This window comes from Choloepus didactylus, chromosome 16 (assembly GCF_015220235.1).
Source record: "Choloepus didactylus isolate mChoDid1 chromosome 16, mChoDid1.pri, whole genome shotgun sequence".
Lineage (NCBI taxonomy): Eukaryota > Metazoa > Chordata > Mammalia > Pilosa > Megalonychidae > Choloepus > Choloepus didactylus.
In genome coordinates this window covers 66,289,136-66,313,978 of record NC_051322.1, presented here as the reverse complement: position 1 = coordinate 66,313,978, position 24,843 = coordinate 66,289,136, and the positions used below count along the sequence as shown (strand labels likewise).

The 24,843-nt window shown below is 35.9% G+C and overlaps 1 protein-coding gene across 12 annotated transcripts in view; it reads left to right on the top strand.

The window, feature by feature from the left end:
• The window catches only part of L3MBTL4 (L3MBTL histone methyl-lysine binding protein 4), a 433,696-nt gene that overhangs the window by 151,844 nt on the left and 257,009 nt on the right, over nucleotides 1–24,843 (top strand). For all 12 annotated transcript variants that reach the window (XR_005212158.1, XM_037805559.1, XM_037805558.1 and 9 more), the window contains 3 exons: nucleotides 33–124; nucleotides 1,585–1,739; nucleotides 2,854–2,930. Coding sequence is in view for 11 of the 12 variants with exons in the window: in XM_037805559.1 (XP_037661487.1) it covers nucleotides 33–124; nucleotides 1,585–1,739; nucleotides 2,854–2,930 (324 nt within the window). In the remaining variant the exon portion in view is untranslated. The remainder of the gene's footprint in view (nucleotides 1–32; nucleotides 125–1,584; nucleotides 1,740–2,853; nucleotides 2,931–24,843) is intronic.

Below are 24,843 nucleotides of genomic sequence, written 5' to 3'. Positions count from 1 at the left end.
TGGGTATTTTAAGTAATCTGTACTTTTGTTAGGTTATAGAAAAGATAAATTTCTTTGGATGGATTACTTGAAGGCCTGCAAATTGCAAAATGCTCCCAAGAAATTATTCAGAAACAGAAGTTCTGTAAGTATTTTCTTCCTCAGTATAAATAGATTTTCTCTGAGCTTAAATTCCTTAAAATTCAATGTACATTCTGTTATATTTTAATCCTTTAAGGAGTTAAGAGAGTTCTCAGTTTCTAGTGACTTTTTTCACCTAATTTGTCAGAGTTTACTATGGGTATATCTACATTTTTCTTTAAAAGTATAATTAAATACTTCAATTAGACAGAGAAAGTAAAAAACTTTGTATTTAAAGACTGCTAAAATTTAGCATGTCATTTAAAAATATTTCCCCTTTTGCTTAGTTAGTCTTTTAACATTAGTTTTGTATTTTGAAACCAGTAGATCCTCTGGGCAAACGTTGAACGTACCCAGCCTGGACATATTTAAGTGCACTGCCTGGGAGACTAACTTTGCATATAGGCCCAGCAGCATCTTCAGGAAGACCCGGCACACTCTCCCTGCCATCTGGGCTCCTCGCAACCTAAGGAACCTTCGGTAGCAGAGGACGAGTTGCCAGCCACTTCCTTCAGCCTCTCGGGCCCCGCAGTGATGCTGGGACAGGAGGAAGGTGGGGGTGTATGGAAGCACAGATGGGGCAGCTCTGTCCCCAGGCTGTGCCACTGTGTGCACCACTCCTTCTACTTCCTTAGCTGTGAAATAAATGTTGTAACAATTGCTGAATCTGTTTCATAGAATTGTACCAAGGAAGGGGAGGTGTAGAAATGTGAAATTGCACAAAAGATATATAATGTGCTAAAGGAAAACAATAAGCAGGGTTCAGTATAGGTAATTAAGAGGTAGGAAAAATGCCCTCTTTTGTCCCCAGGTATTCCATGTACACTTTCTAAACCTCAGAATTGGCTAATTACGAATGGGTGGCAGGGGGAGGGACTGGCTATAATTGTTATGTTAAAGTGCTGTGCAGATATTTTAAAAAGCTTTTATATTTTGCAACTATAATTCTATTCATGGATCACTGCAAGTAATTCCTTAAGTATTGAGAAAGCCACTATTTTCAGGTCAAGTAATTCAGATCAAATTAAATGATCATTTTGGTGGTAAAGAGCATATCTTGACCACTTTTCCAAATCATAGTATTTGGAAACTGTTCAAAAGCCTGTGGAGAGCAGAGGAAATTTATTTGATACAACTGTTTTCAGTGAACATTGCATTCTAAAATTAAACTATCCTAAGAACTGAAGAGGGAAAGTGAAGATAATAAGGAAAATAAAATCTACCTGCATAGCAAAAGAGAACAGCACAAGATAGAAGCTAGTTTCCTGGGTCTTTGTTATGATACCTACTGGTTGGTTTGCATATTACCTACCAACTTTTGCTGGCTTTATTGCCGGGGTAAGTGTTGATAGATACTCTGTAGACTTTTCTGATGCTGACCGTCATAGAAACGTTGACAGTGTCTCAGTCCTCTTTGGTGTCCTCTTTCTTTTTGTGCCTCTCCCCCCTCTGTTGCTGTATTAGAGTGGGCCAGTCCCTAAAGAATTTCAGGTTGGAATGAAGCTGGAGGCTGTCGACAGGAAGAACCCTTCCTTGGTGTGTGTGGCAACCATAGCAGATATTGTTGAAGATCGCTTGCTAGTGCATTTTGACAATTGGGATGATAGTTACGATTACTGGTGAGATACTGATGTGCCCTTTTATTTTCATGTGTTCATGTGCTTGCTGTTAAAGGTTTATTTCCATTCCAGTACTGTCACTGTGCTTGCTGTTATTATGGTAATGAATGTCAGGAATTTAGCGGTTTATTTTTCACTGCCTTCTCTCCCACGTGCATTGGGAATTAAAGGGCCCAAGAAACATTTCCCCCATCATGGGAGGTTACCTAGCGAGGCCTCGTCCGAACTAATAGGACCCCATTCACTATGTTTTGTCTAATTTGTAAGAGAAGCATTTCTCTAACAGGAGGTCAAGAGTTTACAGTGCATATGTGTGTATGTGTGTATAAGTGTATGTACGTGTGTGTATTTCCCCCCTGAAAAAATGTTGAACTCAGACTGCTGCATTTTTAGAAGGGAAGATTTAGGGACAATGAGAATGAATAATTCGAAAGCCTGTAGGGAGCAGAGAAAATGTATGCTACGATGCCATTAAACCAACATTGCATGAGTTAAAAGGGTTTTCCAGATAAAAACCTGAAACATGGAAGTGGCCATGGCAAAAATAATTTTTGTAGCATTTCATCACGGTATGTCCTGAACAATCGACAAGTCACTGCCTGAGGCTGTGACTCTTGTGCATGGAGGGGATGCTGTTTTCTCCTTTGAACTAAGGAGCAAAGTAAGAATTAATTGTATGTGTCCTTGGTATAGATATTGTGAGTTCTTTGAAAGGAGAGTGAGGAAATATGCAGTCTTTTAGAGTCTGGTAGGGCTGTCCTATTAAAATTTGGAACAGCCCATTTCTATTTGTACTTGCTTCTAGCAAGAAGCGATAGAAGAGTTTTATTACAACGTTCACGCTTGGGGATATCACTGGCAGTTTCTTGTCAAACACATTTTTTTTTATACTTTTAAATTTCAGGAAGCTTATGTAAAAGAGGAGTTTGGTCCTTCCACTTATAAAATGCAGTACTAAAAGTTACTTCTAATTCTATTTAGCCATAGAATAATATTTTAGCTATAAAGCCATATTTTCCATGGTATCCCTTAATATCCAGAAAGGTCGTTAGCCGTGGGTTCTTTGTCTGGGATTGTATAATGTGGAATCTAAACTAGAGCCCTGTTTTGGCAGGTGTGATGTTAATAGTTCTTATATCCAGCCTGTGGGTTGGTGTCGGGAGCATGGAAGGACCCTGATCGCACCCCAAGGTGAGTGGGCCACCTGGGTTTTCTTTGAGGTTGTCTCTGGGTGAATGGCGATGCTTGTTGAACTTTATGTTCATGCAAACCGCGTTCTGATACAGGGCATATGATGAAAATATTGTGCAAGATTCTCTTGACCATCAGGTAACCCACATGCCTGAAATCTGCAGGTCCTTCTCCATAATGAAAATGTATTGTGTTTAAAAAGGTGTATTAGATAGCCATTTAAAAAAAAAGTTGCTATTTAGAACATTTTATCCAGCTAAATGAATACCATTGCTGGGAATTGACATTTAAACCATCTGTTTTCAGTTACATATTTCATCTTCTAGCTTCACTTTATTCATTAATTGAACCATAAAACTATTAAATATACTTAAATATAGAGTAAAATGCACAAGTGTAGAAATCTAAGAGTGAGAATTAACAGTGAGTCTTCAGACTTTCCAGACTTCCTCTAGCAAGCCAACTTAATGATTTAGCTAAACATTTAAATAAGGACTCTTTCTAGCTATTTTTATTATTGTTTCAGCACAGAAATATTAAATATTTAGAGATTATCAAGCCTTTTTGTTTTTTAATTTAAAAACCAATTAGATGTAGTGACTATGTAATCTTAGCATTTTTACAGCAAATTGTTCAACGAGATATCCATTTTCTTTAAATATAAAATGTAGAGGAAGAAATGTTGAATAAGGATGTGCCATTCTAGAGTAGAGATTCTGGAATTTTGTTGTTTTTAATCTTTCTTCCTCCTACGTTAAATTCTTGAGTTGAATTCAGTGAAAAAACATTTAGAATTAAAAACAACCAATAAGCCCAAACAAAACAAAACAAAAACCTCATAATCCAGTAAAAATATCCAATTAGTCTATAAAGGTTTCATGAAATATATATCATCTAAAATCCTGACTTTGACACAAAGAGACAGATTTGGAGCCATTTGTCCCATTTCTCTGTAAAAATGGCTGAGGCTAACTTTAGGATAATGAATGCTCTTGAAGATGAGGTGATGCTTGTCAGACCTCCGAATATGAAGGCTGAGTTGATGTGCCTGGAGGTGCAGAAGCTCCCTTCCCGCTTCTTCTCTGGTGAAATGACTTGTCTATGTCCTGTGCAGCACATTAGGAATTAATGTTCAGAATCCTGCCATCACTGACATGAATCCCAGATGAGGCCAAGGTCCTAAAGCCCTGCAGGGACATGAAGAGAAGACTATCTGATAGTTCATAAAGTCAATCAAGTAGCAACAGCACTCAATCCTGATTCACAGTTTTCAGTGTAGAACTGATCACTTATATAGTCAGCATGCCAGAAGCTGCAGAGTGTTTTTATACACTGAAACTCTGCCCCACAGCCCAAATTCTTATAAGGAGTTTATTCTCTTTTAAGTAGTAAATTCTTCATCCTCTCTCTTTTTTAACTGACATACAATTCACATACCATAAAAGTCGCCCTTTAAAATAGGTACTTCAGTAGTTTTTGGTATATTCACAAGGTTGTGCAACCATCACCTATAACTAGTTTCCTACCAATTAAGTGGTTTTTCCCATTCTTCTATCCCCCCAATTGGTGGCAGCCACTGATCTACTTGCTGTCTTGCAGGATTTGCCTTTTCTGAACATTGCATGGAAATGTAATCATACAGCTGTGGCCTTTTGTGTCTGGCTTCTTTCACATAGTATGATGTTTTCAGGCTTTGTGCCATAGCATGTATTAGTACTTCATTCCTTTTATTTCTGAATAATATGTGGGTTGTTTCCACTTTGGGGTTCCATGACTTTTACTGCTGTGAATACTCATGTACAAGTTTGTGTGTACTTACACTTTCACTTCTCAATTATATACCTAGGAGTGGAACTGAGTCATAACATAACTCGATGTTTAACATTTTGAGGAACTGCCAAATTGTTTTCAAAGCCACGGCACCATTTTACACTCCCACCAGCAATGTATGAATGTTCCATTTCCCCATATCCTTATCAAAAAGTTATTGTCTGTTTTTTTTATTATAGCCATTCTTGTGGGTGTGAAGTGATATCTCATTGTAGTTTTGATTTGCATTTCCTTGGTGACCACTGATGTTGACCATTTTTCTGTATGCTTATTGGCCATTTGTATGTCTTTTTTTTGAGAAACATCTATTCAAATCCTTTGCCCGTGTTAAAAATTGGTGTGTCTTTTTTATTATTGAGTTGTAAGAGTTCTTTATATATTGTATTAAACCCTTATCAGATATAGGATTTGTAAGTATTTTCCCCTGTTCTGTGGATTGACTGTTCACTTTCTGGAAGCACAGAAATTTTTTATTTTGATGAGGTCCAATTTATCTGTTTTTTGTTTGTTGTTTGTGGTTTTGGTGTCTTAAGAAACCATTGCCAAATTCAATGTCACAAAGATTTACACTATGTTTTTTTCTAAGCATTTTATAGTATTAGTTGTTACATTTAGCTGTTTCATCCATGTTGAGTTAATTTTTGCATATGGTATAAAGGAAAGGTTCAGGTTGATTCTTTTGCATGTGGCAATCCAGTTGTCCCAGCATCATATGTTGAAAAAGCTTTTCTTCCCCCCCTTGATGGAATTAACACCCTTGTCAAAATCAATTGGCCATAGAAGTATGGGTTTATTTATGGAGACTCAATTTTATTCCATTTATCTTTATGTCTCTTCTTATGCCAGTACCATACTGTCTTGATTACTATAGCTTTGTAGTAAGTTTTCAAATCAGCAAGTATGAATCCTCCAGCTGTGTTCTTTTTCAAGATTATTTTGGCTATTCTGAATCACTTGAATTTTCAGATGAGTTTTAGGATGAGCTTGTCAGTTTCTGCACAAAAATCAGCTGGGATTTTGATAAGGATTGCATTGAATTTGTAGATCAAATTGGGGGACTATTGTCATCTTAACAATATGAAGTATTCCAATCTCTGAATGTGGGGTGTCTTTCCATTTATTTAGGTTGTCTTTAATTGTTTTCAATGATATTTTGTAGTTTTCAGTGTACAGGTATTGCACTTCATTTATTAAATTTATTCCTAAGCATTCTATTCTTGTTTTTGCTATTATAAGTTTTTCTTAACTTCATTTTTGGATTGTTCATTGCTAGTGTGTAAACACACAATTGATTTTTATATATTGATGTTACATTCTGCAATCTTGCTGAACTTGTTTATTAGCTCTAATAATTTTTTTTTTTTTGATTCTTTAGGATTTTCTGTATACAAGATCATGTTATCTGCAAATAAAGATAGTTTTACTTCTTCTTTGCCATTTTGGTTGCCTTTTATTTCTTGCCTAATTGCTCTGACTAGACCCTCTGGTATAATGTTGAATGGTAGTGGAAAAGGCAGGCTTCCTTTTCTTGTCCCTGACTTTAGGGGAAGCTTTCAGTCTTTCACCATTAAGTATGATGTTACCTGTGGATTTTTGTAGATGCCCTTTTTCAGGTTGAGGATTCCCCTTTGATTCATAGTTTAAATGTTTTGTTTTGTTTTTTTTTATCGTGAAAGAGTGGTCTTTATTCTATTAATATTGTGTTACTAATGGATTGATTTTCATATGCTGAACCAATTTGTATTTCTGGGATAAATGCCATTTGGTCTTTGTGTATGACCTTTGTTATATGCTGTTGGATTTGGTTGCCACTATTTTGTTAAAGATTTTTGTTTCTATATTCATAAGCTCATCCACTTTTTAAAAATATTTTTATTCCCAGTAGAGTATGAAAGGCTGCTCTGAGGGCCAAGGAAAAATAGCAGGATCCATAAGTAGGAAAGTTTAGTCATATAATGTGTTCATGCACAGTACTATTTCTTGTCTTTAGGAAGGACTCAACTGTGTCATAAAAGGGTTTCTTCTTATGGTATTGCAGGAGGTTGACCTTTCACAGAGGCCCTCATGACCCTCAGGCAACTTCCCATTTGGTATGACGGTATGTAAAATGAGACTTGAGTAGATCAGCCATTTAATTAAAGTACAATCAAGAGACTGGAGTGGAATGAACACAGTTGCAAAGGACCTCTGAGCAAAAATTAGGGTGAAGCCAATTACACCTTCACTCTAACAAAAGTTGCCTAACATCCGTGCTGAGTAATGATCAGGCTGGCCTGCAGGTTGGCGTGAAACATGAGTGCAGCAGAGATGAGAGGTCCCTGCTGCCCGTCTGGAGGGAAGTGGGAGCCATGGGTCCTAGAGGGGGTTCCAGAAGCTGGATCACAGAATGGCTGTGCATCTGGTTCACAGATGGCAGTTCACACTTCACATTGTAAAAGGAAAACCAACCAACCATCCCCTAAGACAAGTCTGGGGCTAGGGCTGCATTAAGTAAATATGGGTATATATTTTTTTTTTCTCAGAGTTTAAATATAGTAAAGGAGAAAGAGAAATTAATCATTGGCAGTTTGAATAATTTGTTTCTGGTAGTAATTTGGCTCCACCATTTGTTAGCTGTAGTAATTTTACTTAAAGTGAATGTTTTGAATATTGTTTTATGCCTATGGATTTTTACGTTAAATTTGATTTTATGATTGCAGTTACATTGTTGTCCGAAAAAAATGTATTTGCTTTAGCTCTCATAGCATGTGTGCGTGTGTATGTGTTTGTGTGAGTGTGTGTGTGTGAGAGAGAGAAAGAGAGACAGAGAGAGAGGGAGAGAGATTGAGAGAGATTGCACCTCCAAAGCAATTAGTGCCTGCACATAGACTAGCATGTGCTCATCTTTACAGTTTCCCCTGGGCTATGCTCAGATTCTCTTAGATCCCCAATAAGAGAGCCTCTTCAGAGAAAAACATACAGATCAATTTTTTAAACATGTAATTTTAAAATATAAAGTTGCTTTACATCAATATAAACTCTGTTCCATATCTTTCCAGTGAAAACTTTAAAAAACATGGCAGGGGCCATCTATTCCTTCAGGAAAAATAATCTGCTGGGATTTTAGTTGAAGTTACAAAATGAGAAGGAGATGTTGGATAGACCTGTATCAAAGCCGAATAACACAGTTCTTAGCAGAAGAAAAGCTCCTTCTAGAAATGTTGTTTGGCTCACAGTGGGGTCTTGATCTTCATTCAGGGAGGGACAGCGATGACACGTCAAGAACCAACTTCTTACACACGGGTGAATCTGATCCTGTTGTGGAAATAGAGTCACCTGGTGCATAGCCTAAGGTGGAACTTCATGTAGCTAGCTCTGAACAGTTAAAAATTAGTTCTCTTAAAATACTGAAAGGATTGTCAACTGAGAATTACTTTTCTTGCTTTTTCAGTTATCTTGAACGGCATTGCTATTTTAAAAATAATTCTTATTGCTTTGTCTATGCATGGAATTTCTTATTGCTTTGTCTATGTCTCGAGTGGCTTGCTGACCAGCTAAAACATTACTGAGAAGACCAGGGGTTTTCTGTGTATGAGAATCTGTTTTGAAATCGATGACAGGACCTTCCAGCCCAGCCCACCTACTGCACAATCTGGGCAGGTGGCCAAGAGGCCGGTGCAGCTGCCATGGCCATTGAGGGTCTAGGAGAGACCACCCCACACAAAGCGCCCTTCCAAAGGCAGAGGGCTGTGCACATTTGCAGCGTGGGCTGCCACTAACCTCAAATTCAGTTCAGTTGACATTTCTTTAGTACTAGACTTTCATGTTTTCAGTATAGGGAGAATTGAACAAGAACAAAGCATAATGCTTGCCCTGAAGGAACAGAGCTATTTGTTTTTATTGGTAACAGCTTTATTGAGATATAATTCATATGCCATGCAATCCACCCATTTAAATTGTACAGTATTATGGTTTTTAGCATATTTACAGAGCTGTGTAACCATCACCACAAACAGTTTTAGAACATTTCCATCACTCCAGAAAGAAATCTTATACCTTTTAGCTCTCACCATCTTCCAGTACCTCCCTGTCTCCCCACCTTGCAGCCCCTGGCAACCTTTAATCTATTTTCTGTCTTTATAGATTTTCCTGTTCTACACATTGCATCTAAATAGAATAATATTATAGGTGGCTTTTTGTGTCTGGCTTATTTCATTTAGCATAGTGTTTTTGGAGTTCATGTTGTAGCCTGTATCAGAACTTCATTCCTTTTTTTCTGAATAATATTCCATTGTATGGATTTACCACATTTGTTTATCCATTCATTCATTGATGGACATTTGCATTGTTTCCAGTCTGGGGCTATAATAAACAATGGTGTTATGAACATCCATGTACGAGTTTTTGTGTGAACTTATGCTTTCACTTCTCCTGCGTGTACACCTATGAGTGGAATTACTGGGTCATAAGGTAAGTCCATATTTAACATTTTGAGGACCTGACAGACTTTTCTACAGCAGCAGTACCATTTTACATCCCCACCAGCAGTGTACAAGGGTTCCAGTTTCTCCACAGCCTCTCCAACACACGTTACTATCTGTCTTTTTGAATATAGCCAACCTAGTGAGTGTGAAGTCGTATCTTATTATTGGATCTAATTTTTCTTGAATGTCCAATATGTTAGATGACTTCACACACTTACTTTATTTTCATGGCTACTTTATGAAGTTTTGGTTAATTTTTCCAATTTCATTGTTTAAAGACTGTAGTCCAGAGAGGTCAGTCAGGTCGCTTGAGCAGGCCTCTCAGGTGGTGTGCTAGAGATTTTGTGGCAGTACCCCCTGTTAGTTGGCTTCAGGAACTCCTTTCCTTTTCCTTTCCACTACACTGCTGGAAGTCGCATACACGGGTTTCTGACTCACAGAAGGGAAAATGTCAGTGGAAGCACTGGGAAAAGAGGGGAGAGAGGTGTTAATTCCAACTTCATGTGTGGATGGTTTCATACTGGAAGTGGTACTTGAATTAGTCTTTGAAGAACGTGTAAAATGTTAACTGAGAAATGGGGTAGATGAGAATAGGCACAAAAGCAAGATGGCAGCGAGTGCCTGGCAGAATTGAGAATTATGAGCACTAAAACGAATGCACTGGGGGGCCAGGTCAGGATGGAAAGGGGGGTATACAGGAGGCGAGAAGTGACTTAGCATGTTAGGCCCAGACTGGTTTGGGATTGATCTTAAATGCCTTGTAATTATTTTTTACTTTTTAACAAAATTTGAAAGAATTTTAAAAATTCAGAAGAGTTTCAAGAATAGTTAAAAGCTCTCCTCCCTGCCAAACTATTTGAGATGAAGTTGGCCACATGAAAATTTTGCCAGTCACCCAATTCCATCTTTACTTCCATATTTATTAGTTGGCTTTTCCTCCCTTGCCATTTATTTGTCCATTACTATTTTTTATTTATAGTTATCTGGTGTCATGAGTTCCCGTTATTCAGTGGGAAATACTCTGTTGCTGTCACTGTGCAGGACCCTGGTGGGGGAAGGCAGCATGTAATGATTGGTGTACAGTCTTCTTGCCCTCAGGGAGCCAACATTCTACCAGGGGCTGTTTCTAAGTAAATAAATAATTTTTCTAGAGGAATGGGAAGGGCCAGAAAGAGTGAGGAATGCTTCATGGAGAAAATTCTATGATGGTGTCATGCTCTGTAAGAATTTAATGGTTTATAACAGCACAAATTTACTGTCTTACAGTTCTGCAGATCAGAAGCCTGAAATAGGTTTTCCTTCAGTTTTTGCATATTTATAAGAAATTAATGGGGTGGGTAGATTGAGGCAATTTGGTGAAAGACCGTGGAAGGCTAGCTTTGATGTGTCGGTGTAAGGGAAGGATTTATCTCCCCACTAAGAAATGCATTGTGGGGATGCTCTGGAGAGATTCCAGTCTGTGAAAATAGAGACAGTGGCCTTAAGCCAGGCAGTAGGAACTGTGCTCAGAAGAGAGAAGACAATTTGGAACTGCTACTTCCTTGATTTGGCAAGTTACTGACTAGGGTGACCCTTTGGAGCTCTTTATTTAGAGTCTCTTGTTCTCTGGGGACTGTGGGCCTTGATGGGCCAGGGAAATAAATTTGGGCCCCTGACCTTGCAATGTTCTCTTTTCTTGTAACTACTTGTTGTTCTTCATGCTCGTAATGTGATAGCAAAAAATCACCCAAAGGAAAACAGTATTAAATGCGCATATTTCACTAAGAGTGGGACAATTTCCTGTGGCCTAATACAATGGGAAGTGTTTTATATCATTGTGTCTGTGTCTCTGGTAGGCTGTCTTGGACCAGTGGTCCCTTGGGTCAGCTTTACCGTGATTCCATCAATACGTGGCAGCGGCCGCTGCCAGCACATGACAGTTACCTCTCTCTAGTTCTGTAACTTGATTGCAAATCAATATCATAGTTCCCCCAAGGTATTTCACGGAAAGTGAATTCCCTGCACATTTTACAGAAACAGTGTAAGAGAATAGTGTAATCTTTCTCTGTAGAGAGTACTCGGTCGAGTTCTATTCTTTACAAATCAAAAAGTTTATTTTGCCAGTAGATTCTTATACATAAACACTGAAGAAGTGAATCTGTGGACTTCTCAAAAGTCAAACTTTTGAAATAAAAGTTAATGAAACTAGGAAATTTGTAAAATATTAAATGTCATAATGAAAAAATTACAAGTATGAATCTAACTAGTAGAGTTTACTATTATTAATTTTTTATTTATTTTTCCAAGTAGCTTCACAATATATGAGCAATTTAAAAAGTTAGAATTGTGATCTTATTGTTCATACTGTTTATGCAACCCCTTTTTTTCCTTCCATGTGAAAATATAATTAGAACATATTCTCTTATCTTTAAATACTCTTTGAGAACCTGGCACCTAATGACTGCATAATTATTTACGTTTTGAGTAGACCGTAATTTATTTAGATTTTTACTGTGCATTGGTCATTAATGTCTTCTAGTTCTTTTAAATAATGAGTGGAGGACACCTTTTTAAAGAAATCATTATATACACTTGCTATTTCTTTATGGTGGTTGTAAGAGGAATTATTAGATTAAAGAATATGGACATTATAGGAGATTGTGGGAAAATGGCTGAGTAGGAGGCTCCAGGAGTCAGTCCCTCCACCAGAACAACTATTAAACAGGCAGAAGTGACTGAAGCAACTCTTTTGAAATGCTGGAGTCCTGTAGAGTACTCTGCTGCATCCAACAAAGAGCGGGAGGAAGAGGCTGGTAAACTGTGGTAAATGGTGGTGAATTGCACTCACTGTGTGGTGACTACCGTCACCCATCTTCCAAACTCACAGCAGGCAGAAGTGAGGTACCCAGCTCTGGCCCTGGCACAGCAGGTTGGTGTCAGTGCGGAATATAAAGGCCTTGTTCCCCCACATTGCCTCTGAGGGTGGTCATTGTTCTACTCCTCCCCCCCCCCCCCAGGTAAAAGCAGCAAAGGAGACTTAAAGACAGCATCCTTCCTCAAAATTACAGAAAACAGTTAAAGACTGTGTTTGCTGGGAGAAGGTCCTGGCCCCCTTCCTGGCCCCTTCCTCATCTCCTCCTCAGGGCAGTTTGGAGCTGACTGTGCTCTCTTTATGGTTCCCTGGTCTTCTTTGACTGGGAAAGATTGACCTGGGAAACTCTTTTCTGGCTCAACCTCCCTCCCAGAATTTGCTCTCCAGGCACAGGCAGCCTGTGACAGCTAAAGCACTGTAAGAAACAATTGAATTGGGTGGCTTGTGACAAAAGATCACCTGCTTTAAGTCCTGCTGTGGGAAACCCAGGAGAAGGAGAAGCTTTGTTTCCTGAGGTGTGGAGTGGGCATTCACATTCCTTAGGGGAACTCCTTAGGCCTCCAACAACCACAAGCCCGGGACAACAAACAGGCCAGGAAAGAACAGGGAGGACCCTGCACTTTGCAATCACCTTGGATTGACCTACCTGATAGGAGGGCTGAACTCTGAAAGACAACACCAGCCAATGCAAAGCCAGTTTTCAAACACTATGAAAGGTGTATTTTGCACTGGTTTGTTTGGTTTTGTTAGCTCCTGGCACTCAAGAAAATCTCTTTTATATCACTAGCTGGATATAAACTCAAGAAATTGACAGCTTAGAGACAGCCTAGAGTTACCATTTTAAAATATGAAAATGTATAGTGTGCAACAAAATATTATATAACAAACAAAGACATTGGGAAATTATGGCCCATCTAAAGTAAGATGATAAAAATCCAGAAAACATTAACAAAGACAACCAGACTGTGGACATACTGGTCAAAGACTTTTAAAAAATGATCTTCATTATGCTCAAAGAAATGAAGGAAAATACAGAGGAAAAAAACTGAAAGATATCAGGAGAACAATGAACAAACAATCTGAGAATCTCACTAAAGAGATAGAAATTTTAAAAATATACCGAACAGAATTATTGGAGTTGAAGACCAAAATAACAGAAACAAAAAATTTCCAGGAGAAATTTTAGAAAGGAACAAAGCAGAACTACTGGAGATGAAGACCACAATAACTGAAATTAATAATTCCCAGGAGAGTTTCAATAGCAGATTGAAGCTGTCAGAAGAATCTGTGAACTTGAAGACAAAACAATTGAAATGGATCAGACTGAGGAGCAGAAAGAAAAGAAAATCAGAAAAAATGAAAATAGCTCAAGAGACTTTGGGACACCATCAAGGGAACTGATATTATTGAGGGAGGAGGAGGAGGTAAAGGAGCAGAAGGAATATTCAAAGAAATAATGACAGAAAACTTCCCAAACCTGAATAAAAGACATGAATATGTACATCTAAGAAGCCCATTGAACACCAAACAGGGTAAACATGAAGAGAAATACACCCAGACATATGGTGATCAAAGTGTCAGATGCAAAGGATAAGGTAAGAGTTCTGAAAACTGCAAGAGAAAAGGAACATGTTATGTACAAGAGAGTCCCAATAAGATTAAGTGCTGATTTCTCACCAGAAATCATGGAGTCAAGTAGGCAGTGGCTTAAAAATACTTAAAGTGCTGAGAGAAAACATTTGCCAAGCAAGAATTTCATATCTGGTGAGACTTTCTTTTACAAATGAGGGATAAATTAAGACTTCCTGAGGTAAACAAAAGCTGAGGGGGTTCATTACCGCTGTACCTTCCCTAGAAAAAATTCTAAGGAGAGTTCTTTAGTCTGAATGGAAAGAACACCAACAGTGGATTAAAGCATCAAAAAGAAATAAAGACTTCTGGTAAAGGTAACCATTGGGTAATTACAAATGCCAGTACTATTGTATTGGATTTTTTGATATGTAACTCCACTTCTTGCTTTTAATAGGTGTTAGAATGCAACTGCATAAAAAGAAATGCTAACTTTGTGGTTTTGGATATATAATGTATGAAGGTATACTTTGTAACAAGTCCAAAAAAAAAAAAATGGGGGACAGAGGTGTATAGGAATTCTGTATGTATGTGCTGTTGCAGTTCAGTTGGTATCAAATCAAACATGATCATTACATATTTAGGAACTTAAATTTTGACTCCACGGTAACCACAAAGACAATATATGAAAAAAAAAATCCAGAAATAAATGAGAAGGTACTCAATATGGTTCAGTGTGAAAAATCAGATAAATATGAAAGTAGGCATTAGTGGAAGAATTGAGGGTCAAAAAGGTATAAGACTTACAAAAACAAAATTACAAAATGGCAAAAGAAAGTCCTGCATTATCAGTAGTAATTTTAAATGTAAATGGATTAAACTCTCAAGTCTGACAGCAGAGATTGGAAGAACTGATTTACAAAAAAAGATGGCCCAACTGTATTCTGTTCACAAGAGACTCACCTTAAATTCAAAGACATAAGCAGTTAGAAAGTGAAAGGATGAGAAAAAATATACCACACCAGCAGTAACTAAAAGTGAGCTAGGGCATCTATAATATAAAAAAATAGACTTTAAATGAAAAGCTGTTACAAAGGACAAAGAAGGTCATTATATACTGGTAAAGGAGTCAGTTCAACAGGAAGACATAACAATTATAAATATATATGCTCCTAACCACAGAGCCTCAAAATACATGAAGCAAATATTGACAGATTTAAAGAGAGAGGTAGAAGGTGCAACATTAATAAAGGAGACTTAAACATACCACTCTTGATAATGTATAGATCACCTAGACAGAAAATCAATAAGGAAACAGAAGACATGTATAATACTCTAAACCAACTACATCTAACAGACATATATAGAACGCTTCACCCAACAATGGCAGGATGCACATTCTTCTCCAGTGCACATGGAGTATACTGCAGGATAGACTATGTGTTAGGTCACAAAACAAGTATCAATAAATTCCAAAATATTGAAACCATACAATGTATCTTCTCCAATCACAGTGGAACAAAACTAGAAATCAATAAAAGAGGAAAAAATGGGAAATTCACAAACGTGGAAATTAAACATTGTACTTTTAAACAACCAGTGGATCAAAGAAGAAGTGAAAAGGGAAATTAGGAAATATCTTGAGGCAAATGAAAATGAAAACACAGCATACCAAAACTTATGAAATGCAGCAAAGGATGTGCTGAGAAGGAAATTTACAGCTCTAAAAGCTTAACATTAAAAAAGAAGAAAAATCTCAAATCAGAGACCTAACCTCAAAACTGGAGAATCTCGAAAAAGAAGAGAAAAACAAAGCAAAGTGAGCAGAAGAAAGGAAATAACAAAGATGAGAATGACATTAAATGAAATAGAGAATAACAAACTGTAGAGAGAATCAACAAAATCAAAAGCTGGTTTGTTGAAAAAAATCAATAAAATTGACAAACCTTTAGCTAGACTGATGAAGACTTTAGCTAGACTGATGAAGACTGATGAAGAGGACCAAATGACTAAAATCAGAAATGAAAAGGGGAGCCTTACTACTAACCCCACAGAATTAAAAAGGACAGAAGAGGATACTACAAACAACTGTACAACCAATTAGATAACCTAGATGAAATGGACAAATTCCTGTAAATCCGCATACTACCTACACTGATTCTGGAAGAAATAGAAAATCTCAACAAACCAATAACTAGTAAAGAGATTGAATGAATAATCAAAAACCTCCCAACTAAGAAAACCCCAGGACCGGATAGCTTCACAAGTGAATTTTACCAAACATTCCAAGAAGAATTAACACCACCAGCCCTGCTCAAACTGTTCAGAAAAAGTTGAAGAAGTGGGAACACTCCCTAACTTATTCTATGAGGCCAACATCACCCTCCTACCAAAGCCAGGTAAAGATATCACAAGAAAGGAAAATTGCAGACCCTATCTCTTATGAACATGGATGCAAAATCCTCAAAAAACAAACAAACAAACAAACAAACAAAAAAACTAGCAAATCAATTCCAATACTACATTAAAAGAATTATACACCACAATCAAATACACAAGGGTGGTTCAACATAGGAAAATCAATTAATGTAATTCACTACATTAAAAGAATGAAGGGAAAACAATTATCATCTCACTTGACACGGAAAAGGAATTTGACAAAATCCAGCACCTTTTCTTGATAAAAACACTTAGAAGACTTGGAATAGAAGGAAACTTCCTCAACACAATAAAAGGCACATATGAAGAACCAACAGCTAACATCATACTTAATGATGAAAGATTGAACACTTTCTCTCTAAGATCAGGAACACGGCAAGGCTACAACACTGTTATTCAACATTGTATTCAACTTCTAGCCAAAGCAAATGGGACCTCATCAAAATTAAAAACTTTTGCACCTCAAAGGACTATATCATGAAAGTAAAATGACAACCTACACAATAGAAAAAAATATTTGGAAAACCAAATCAATAAGGCTTTTGACATCCAGAATGTATAAAGAAATCCTGCAACTCAACAACTAAAGACAAAGAACCCAATCAAAAAAATGGCAAAAGACTTTAATAGACATTTCTCCAAAGAAGATATATAAATTGCCATAAAGCATATGAAAAAATGCTGAACACCATTAGCTAATAGGGAAGATACAAACCAAAACCACAATGAGATACAATTTCACACCCACTAGAATGGCTACCATGAAAAAAATGGAGTTACAAGTGTTGGAGAGGATGTGGAGAAATAAGATCATTCAGTTATTGTTGGTGGGATTGTGTAGCCACTGTGGAAGACAATTTGGCAGTTCCTCAGAAAGTCAAGTGTAAGAATTACCCTGTAACCCAAAAAGCACAATTCTAGTTATATGCCTCAAAAATTGAAAGCAGTGACTCAGATTTTTGCACACAGATTTTCATAGTGACATTATTCACAACTACCCAAAGGTAGAAGCAACCCATATGTACATCACCCAGTGAATGGATAAACAAAATGTGCTATTTACACACAGTGGAATATTGTTCAGCTGTAAAAAGGAAATAAGTTCTGATATATACAACAACATGGATGAGTCTTGAAAACATCATTTTTAATGAAATAACCCAGATACCAAAGGACAAATATTGTATGATCTTAGTGACATGAAATAATTTTTATATGCAAATTCATTGAGTCAGAAACTCTTATATAGATTACCAGGGACTGGGGTTGGGGCAAGGAATGGGGAATTAATGGTTAAATTGTACAGAGTTTCTACTTGGAATGATGGAAAAGTTTTGGGAATGGATGGTGATGATGCCAGCACCAACTTGTGAATGTAATTAACAGCACTGAAATACATATTTGAATGTGGTTGAAAGGGGAAATTTGGGGCTGTATGTATGTTACTTGAATAAAAATTATAACACAGTGAACCCTAAGGTGAAGCATGGACTATAGTTAAAAGTACAATTATAAAAATGTTCTTTTTTCATTTGCAGCAAATGAATCATGCTAATGCAAAATGTTAATAATAGGGTGGCATATGGGAAGTCTGCATTTTATGCATGATTTTTCTGTAAACATACAACTTCTCTAATAAAAAAGAATATGGAAATTTTTTAAGCATTTTATAAATATTGCCGTATTACTCTCAATAAAGTTTTTTCCAGTTTTTTTCTTCCAGTGACAATGTTAGAATATTCAGACCTGATGAAGAAAAAATTTGGAGCAAAACCTGATCTACCAAAATATAGGCATAATTTTCTGTGACTGTTATCCTGTTAGAAAGATCATGCTTGTTTTGCTTACATTTTATCCACAAGTGCTGATAAATAGAAATGCTCAATAAATCATATTTCTTTTACTACAATATTTTAAATAAAATAATTCTACCTAGTTACATTGCAAGTTTTATTAATGAAAAAACTGCAGTTCTGTGACATTCTCCTCTCCACTCCAGATTTTTTTCTATCCCAAGGTGAACCTGTTCCTTTCATGTTTTTTTCCATGTTTTTTATGTATATGATTATACTGCTATGTACATTTTTCAATTTTAGGTACTATCTTTAACTTCTACTACTCACTATAAACACAATCTTCCCAATGTAATATTTCATTTTTAATTTGTTTTTATTGCTTATATTATTAGTATGTAATTAAAAAGTCTCTTTTGATTATATTTCCTTTCTTCCACAGCATTATGTTTTCCCTTGAATTAATAAATGCCTTGTTTTTGTGTGTGCCAGTTTGAATGTATTGTGTCCCCCAAATGCCATTGTCTTTGATGTAGTCTTGTGGGGCAGACTTTTTGGTGCTGATTAGATTTGCTTGGAATGTGTCCCACCCAGCTGTGGGTGATGACTCTGATGAGATATTCCCTTGGAGGTCTGGCCCCACCCATTCAGGGTGGGCCTTGACCAGTGGAGCAATATAAATGAGCTGACTCAAAGAGAAGGAACTCAGTGCAGCTGTGAGTGACGTCTTGAAGAGGAGCAAGCTTGCTAGAGAGGAACCTCCTGGGAGAAAGCCATTTTGAAACCAGAACTTTGGAGCAGACGCCAGCCATGTGCCTTCCCAGCTAACAGAGGTTTTCCGGATGCCATTGGCCATCCTCCAGTGAACGTACCCGATTACTGATGTGTTACCTTGGACACTTTATGGCCTTAAGACTGTAACTGTGTAGCCAAATAAACCCCCTTTTTATAAAAGCCAATCCATCTGTGGTGTTTTGCATTCCACAGCATTAGCAAACTAGAACATTGTGTCTGTACGGTTTTCTGTGTATCTAACACTGCATCATCTCCAAATTCCTCATCAGAAAAGAACTCCAGGTTAAAAATACTTTTACTTAGAATTTTGAAGGTAGCGTTCCATTGTTTTCTACTTTTGAGTTAGGAGTGTAATGTCATTCCTGATCCTTTGTACATGGCTGTTATCCCCTGGATCCTTTGGTGCTTCCTCTTTATCTCCCACCTTCTGAAATTCCACAGTGCTGTATCTTTGCTAGGATCTGTTTTCCTTCATTGTATTCAAACTCTCTGTTGATTCCTCCAATCTGGAAAGCCTTGCCCTTCTTTTCTGGGATATGATCATGATTTTTTTTTCTTCGATAAATTCCTTCCCTCTGTTTTTCTCTCTTTGTCTTTCTGCAATTCCCATTATTTGAAAAACATAGCTCCTGGACTGAGCTTGAATTCCTTATCCTTTCTCTCCCATTTCCCATCTCTTTCTGTCTGTTATGTTTCCTGGGAGATTTCTTTAACTTTATCCTCCAACATTTATGTTGGAATTTTAAATTTTTATACAATTTACATAATTCTTTTTTGTTAATATACCTGCCCCTTTTATAAATAATCAAGTTTACTAAGGTATAATTTATATAAGGTAAAATTCTTACTTTTTGGTATATACTCCAATGAATTTTGATAAATATATAGTTACCTGTGAGCACCTTACCAATTAAGTTACAGAATATTTTGAATACCCCCAAGAATTCCATCCTGCTTCATTGTAGTCAGTCCCCTCCTTCTCCTTCCAGCCCCTGGAGACCACTGATCTGATTTGTGTTCCTGTGATTTTGCCTTTTCCAGAATGTCATATAGTGGAATAAAAGTGTGTAGCTTTTCATATCTTACTTCTTTAACTTAACATAATGCTTTTGAAATGCGTCATTGTTGTATATACCAGTAGTTTATTGCTGACTAGTATTCCATTTTATATCTATCCCATAGTTTTTTCATTCATTCAATTATAGCTATTTGAGTTATTTCCAGATTTTGGCTGTTATGAATAAAGCTGTTGTAAACATTTTTGTTAAGATAAACATATCTTGAGTAAACATCTCAGAGTAGGATTTCTAGGCCTTATGTTTATTTTTGAAAGAATCTGCCAAACTGCTTTCCATAGTAATGTACCATTTTGCCTTCTCACCAGGAATACATGAGAATTCCAGTTGCCCTGCATTCTGATCAGCCTTTGTTATTATCAGTTTTTAAATTGCTAGTCTTTCCATAAGTGTGTAGTGGTGTTTTGTTATGGTTTTAATTTATATTTCCCTAATGATTAATGATCATAATCATCATTTCTTATGCTTATTTGCTATCCTTGAATGAAATGTCTATTCAAATTTTTTATCCTACTTTGAAATTTGGTTGTTTGTTTTCTAAATTTTTATTTTTCAGACTTATTTTTATATTTTGGATATGAGTCCTTTACCACAAATATGTTTTGCAAATATTTTCTCTCAGTGTATGGCTTCTATTTTTTTAAAATTCATTTTTATTGAGATATATTCACATACCATGCAGTCATACAAAGCGTACATTCAGTTGTTCACAGTAACATTATATAGTTGTGCGTTCATCACCAAAATTAATTTTTGAACATTTTCATTAACACACACACAAACAAGAATAAAAATTAAAGTGAAAAAGAACAATGAAAGTAAAAAAGAATGCTGAGTGCCTTTTTTTTTGCCCACATTTTTCTACTCATCCATCCATACACTGGACAAAGGGGAGTGTGATCCACATGGCTTCCCCAATCACATTGTCACCCCTTATAAGCTACGTTGTTATACAATCATCTTCAAGATTAAAGGGTTCTGGGTTGTAGTTTGATAGCTTCAGGTATTTACTGCTAGCTATTCCAATTCATTGCAACCCAAAAAGGGTTGTCTATATTGTGCCTAAGAGTGCCCAGCAGAGTGACCTCTCAGCTCCTTTTGGAATCTCTTAGCCACTGAAACTTACTTCTTTCCTTTCACATCCCCGTTTTGGTCAAAAAGATGTTCTCCATCCCATGATGCCGGGTCTAGATTCCTCCCTGGGAGTCATATTCCACATTGTCTATGGCTTCTCTTTTAATCTCAGAACAGTGTCAAAGGGCAGGATTTTAGTTTGATGAAGTCCAGTTAATCAACTTTTTCTTTTATGGATCATCCTTTTTGTGTCCTAAAAAAATCTTTTCCTTTCACAAGATAACAAAGATTTTCTACTAGCTTTTCTTAAAGAAATTTTATATTTTTAAGTTTTACATTTGTCTATTTTTATATATGGCACAGTGTAGAGGCCAAGGTTATTAGTTTTTTGGTTTGCATATGGCTGTCTAAATCTTACAGCAACATATGTCAAAAGGACTTTGTTCTCCTTTGAATTACCTTGGTACTTTTGTGGAAAACCACTTGACCATATACGTGTGGTTCTGTTTCTGGGCTCTCTATCCTGTTCCCTTGATTTACATCAAGAACAAGAGGAACGGCCCCATGTCCACTTGAGAAGCTGCCCCTGGTGGCCGCCCACCACAGGCACATGGAGGCATGGCTGCCCTCCCTGAGAACGGCGCTCACTGCCCTTTGGGGGCAGGGACAAACTTTAACACATCTGTATTTTTTTTTTAAGCTGGAGAAGGAGATACTTTTGGAAAAACTACAATTAAACCACATTATCAGGAAAAAAAAACAGGTCCTGTTGTCTTGCTTCTAAGTTAATTTTAATCCTCCAAATCTATTATTTAATTTTAAAATTATTTTGAATATTTTATTCCTTTACTTTCCATATAAATTTTAAGTTGAAATTTTTTTGGTCAATTTCTTTAAAAAGCCTGTTGAATTTCAACTGGAATTGTTTTGTACTTATAGATCAATTTGAAAAGAATTGAATCTTAACATTATTGAACATTCCATTCCATAAAACTGCTATATTTCTTCACTTTTTGAAGTACACTTTAATTTCTCACATCATTATTTTGTATTTTTCAGTATACAAGTTTTGCACTTTTTTTTTAAGATTTATCTCTAAGTATTCAGTGTTTTTTGATGCTGTTTTATGTTACTTTTTCGAAGTTTTAATTTTCAGTTGTTTAATTCTAACATATGGAAACAAAACTGATTTCTGTATATTGCAGTTTTCCTCAACTTATTAGTTCTAATAGTTTTTATTTTTGTAGTTCTTTGGTTTAATGTACATAACTGATCATATCACTTGAAAATAAATAGTTTTATTCCTTTCCAATTTCTATGCTTTTTACTTATTTTTCTTGCCTTATTCCACAGACAAGGACTAGAGTACAGCATCAGATAGGAATGGTGAGAATAAAAATTTTGTCTTGTTCTCAATCTCAGGGAGAAATCATTCAGACTTTTTTCCATTAAGTATAATGTTTAGCTATAGGCTTTTATAGATATCCTTTTCAGATTGAGGACGTTCTCCTCACTTACTAATTTCCTTAGATCTTTATGATGAATAAATATTGAATTTTTTCAAATGCTTTCTTTGCACTTATTGAGATAATCATATGTTGTTGTCATCTCTCTGTTTTCCTGTCTCTGTATGGCTAGAAGTTCATCAGTTTTGTTAATGCAGAGAACCAGCTTTGGGTTTTCATTGATTTTTCTTCATTTGCTATTTTTAATTTTAGTTATATCTTCTCTTAACGTTTATTATTACTTTCCTTCTATTTGCTTTGGGTTATTTTCTTTTTCTAGTTTTCAAAATTGAAGCTTAGATTATTGATTTTCAACCTTTTTGATTTTATAACATTAGCATTTAATACCATAAATTTCTCTCTAACCATTTTTCAGCTGTTTACCACTAATTTGGTATGTTCAGATTTCATTTTTGGTAAGTTAAAAATATTTTTAAATTTCCCTTTTTACTTTCTCTTTGACTTATGGAATGTTTTAGAAATCAGTTGTTTAATTTCAAAATATTTGGTGATTTTTCATAGATCTTTTTGTCACTTATTTTTAATTTCAATTTTTCATTGTCAGAGAATATATACTTTGTATGATTTCATATACTTTGTATGATTTCATACCCTTTGTATGATTTCAGTTCTTTTATATATATTGAGTTGGTTTATTAATGATCCAGAATCGTGTCTTTCTTATGAACGTTCCATGTGTGCTGAAAAGAACATGTATTCTGCTGTTGTTGAACAGAATGTTTGATCGATATCAATCAGTTCAAGTTGGTTGAGTGTTGTTGTTCATGTATTCTATAAGCATACTGATTTCCTTAGTACTTGTTTATTGATTTCTGAGAGAGGATTATTTAAGTCTCCAACTATAATTATGGTTTTGTTTATTTTTCCTTCCAAGTCTGTTGTTTTTTGGTATTGTATGTTTTGAAACTCTGTTATTAGGGGCATACACCCTCAAGAACTGCTTTACTTTCTTGAAGAATTGACACTTCTATCATTATGTAATGTACCTTTTTATTCCTGGTAATGTTTCTTTTCTGATATTTTTATAGCTGTTTTACCTTTCTTTTGATTAATGCTTGCATTGCATATCTTTTCTATATTTTTTCTTTTAAGTATATATGTCTTATATTGACTTATTTTCTTGTTTTATGTATGTATATTTAAAGTAGTCATCTTGTGAACTGTATGTATTTGTTTCTTGCCTTTTTAAAATCCAGTTTGACTATCTGTTTCTTAATTTGGATGTTAAGACCATTCACATCTAATGTCTTTATTTGTAGGCTTGAATTTAAATCTTCTACCTTTCCTGTGGCTTTCTATTTATCCCATCTCTTTTGGTTCCTTTTTCATCCTTGCCTTTTTAAAAGTTTATTGAGTATTTTTAAATGATTCCATTTTATCTTCACTACTTTTTTTTTTCAAATTATACTTCTTTTAAAATATTTATCAAATGCTCTAGGGTTTACTATGTATTTTTAACTTATCACAGTTTACTTTCAAATAATACTATACTACTTCATAGTTTTAGTATATTACAATGGTTTAGTCTCATTTTCTCTCTCTCATCCTTTCTGCTCTTGTTTTTACTTCTAAATGACTTTTTGTTCATATTAAAAAGAGAAACAAGAAAACAAGAAGTAAAAGCAGTTTTATTTCTACATATGTTCTGTTCTTCATAAAAATATTGTTATAACATTTGTTTTAGATTATGAAGTTAGATTTTATAGCAATTAAAAATATGGAAATATGTCTTATGTTTTCCTTGATGTTCTCTTCATTTCTTTGTGTAGAATCACATGTGCGTCTAGTGTCATGTGCCTTCTCTCTGAAGAACTTTCTTTAGTATTTCTTATGGCCCAGGTCTGCCAGAAATGGATTATCTCAGCTTTTATTTGTCCGGAAATGTCTTTATTTTGTCCTGTTTTTTAAAAGATAATTTTACTGGGTAAAGAATTTGGGTTTGACAGGGTTTTTATTACCTTCATCACTGTAAAGATGTCACTGTGCTGTCTTCTGGTTTGCATAGTTTCTGAGAAGTCAACCGTAATTCTTATCCATGTTCTTCTCAATGTAATTTCTATTTTCTTTCTAGCTGTCTTAGAAATTTTATTTTTACCGTTGGCATACTAGAGGGAAGTTTTCTTCATGTTATGATCTGCTCCCAGTCTTCCTCTTGATCACTTTCTGGAGGCCCATTTTAAAGAGCTCATGAGTGAGGGTGCCCTCCCCATCCAGCCCAGGACCCCTGACTCGCAGGCTGCTAGCTCTGCACTTGACCTCTGAGAATTTACGCCTTTTCCTCCTGTCTCTACCAAAGGTGAAATGTTTTGTGTTTCTCATCTACCCCTAGAGGGACTTGTCCCTGTTTGGATTTCAGTTTACTTTGTTGCATTGGAACTTTAGCTCTCTAATGGAATCAAGAAAAATGATGGTTTTCCAGATTATCTGACTTTTTCTCATTGTTAGTAGGGAAGTGATGATCTTTTGTAGCTTTCTACATCTGTGCAGAAATAGAACT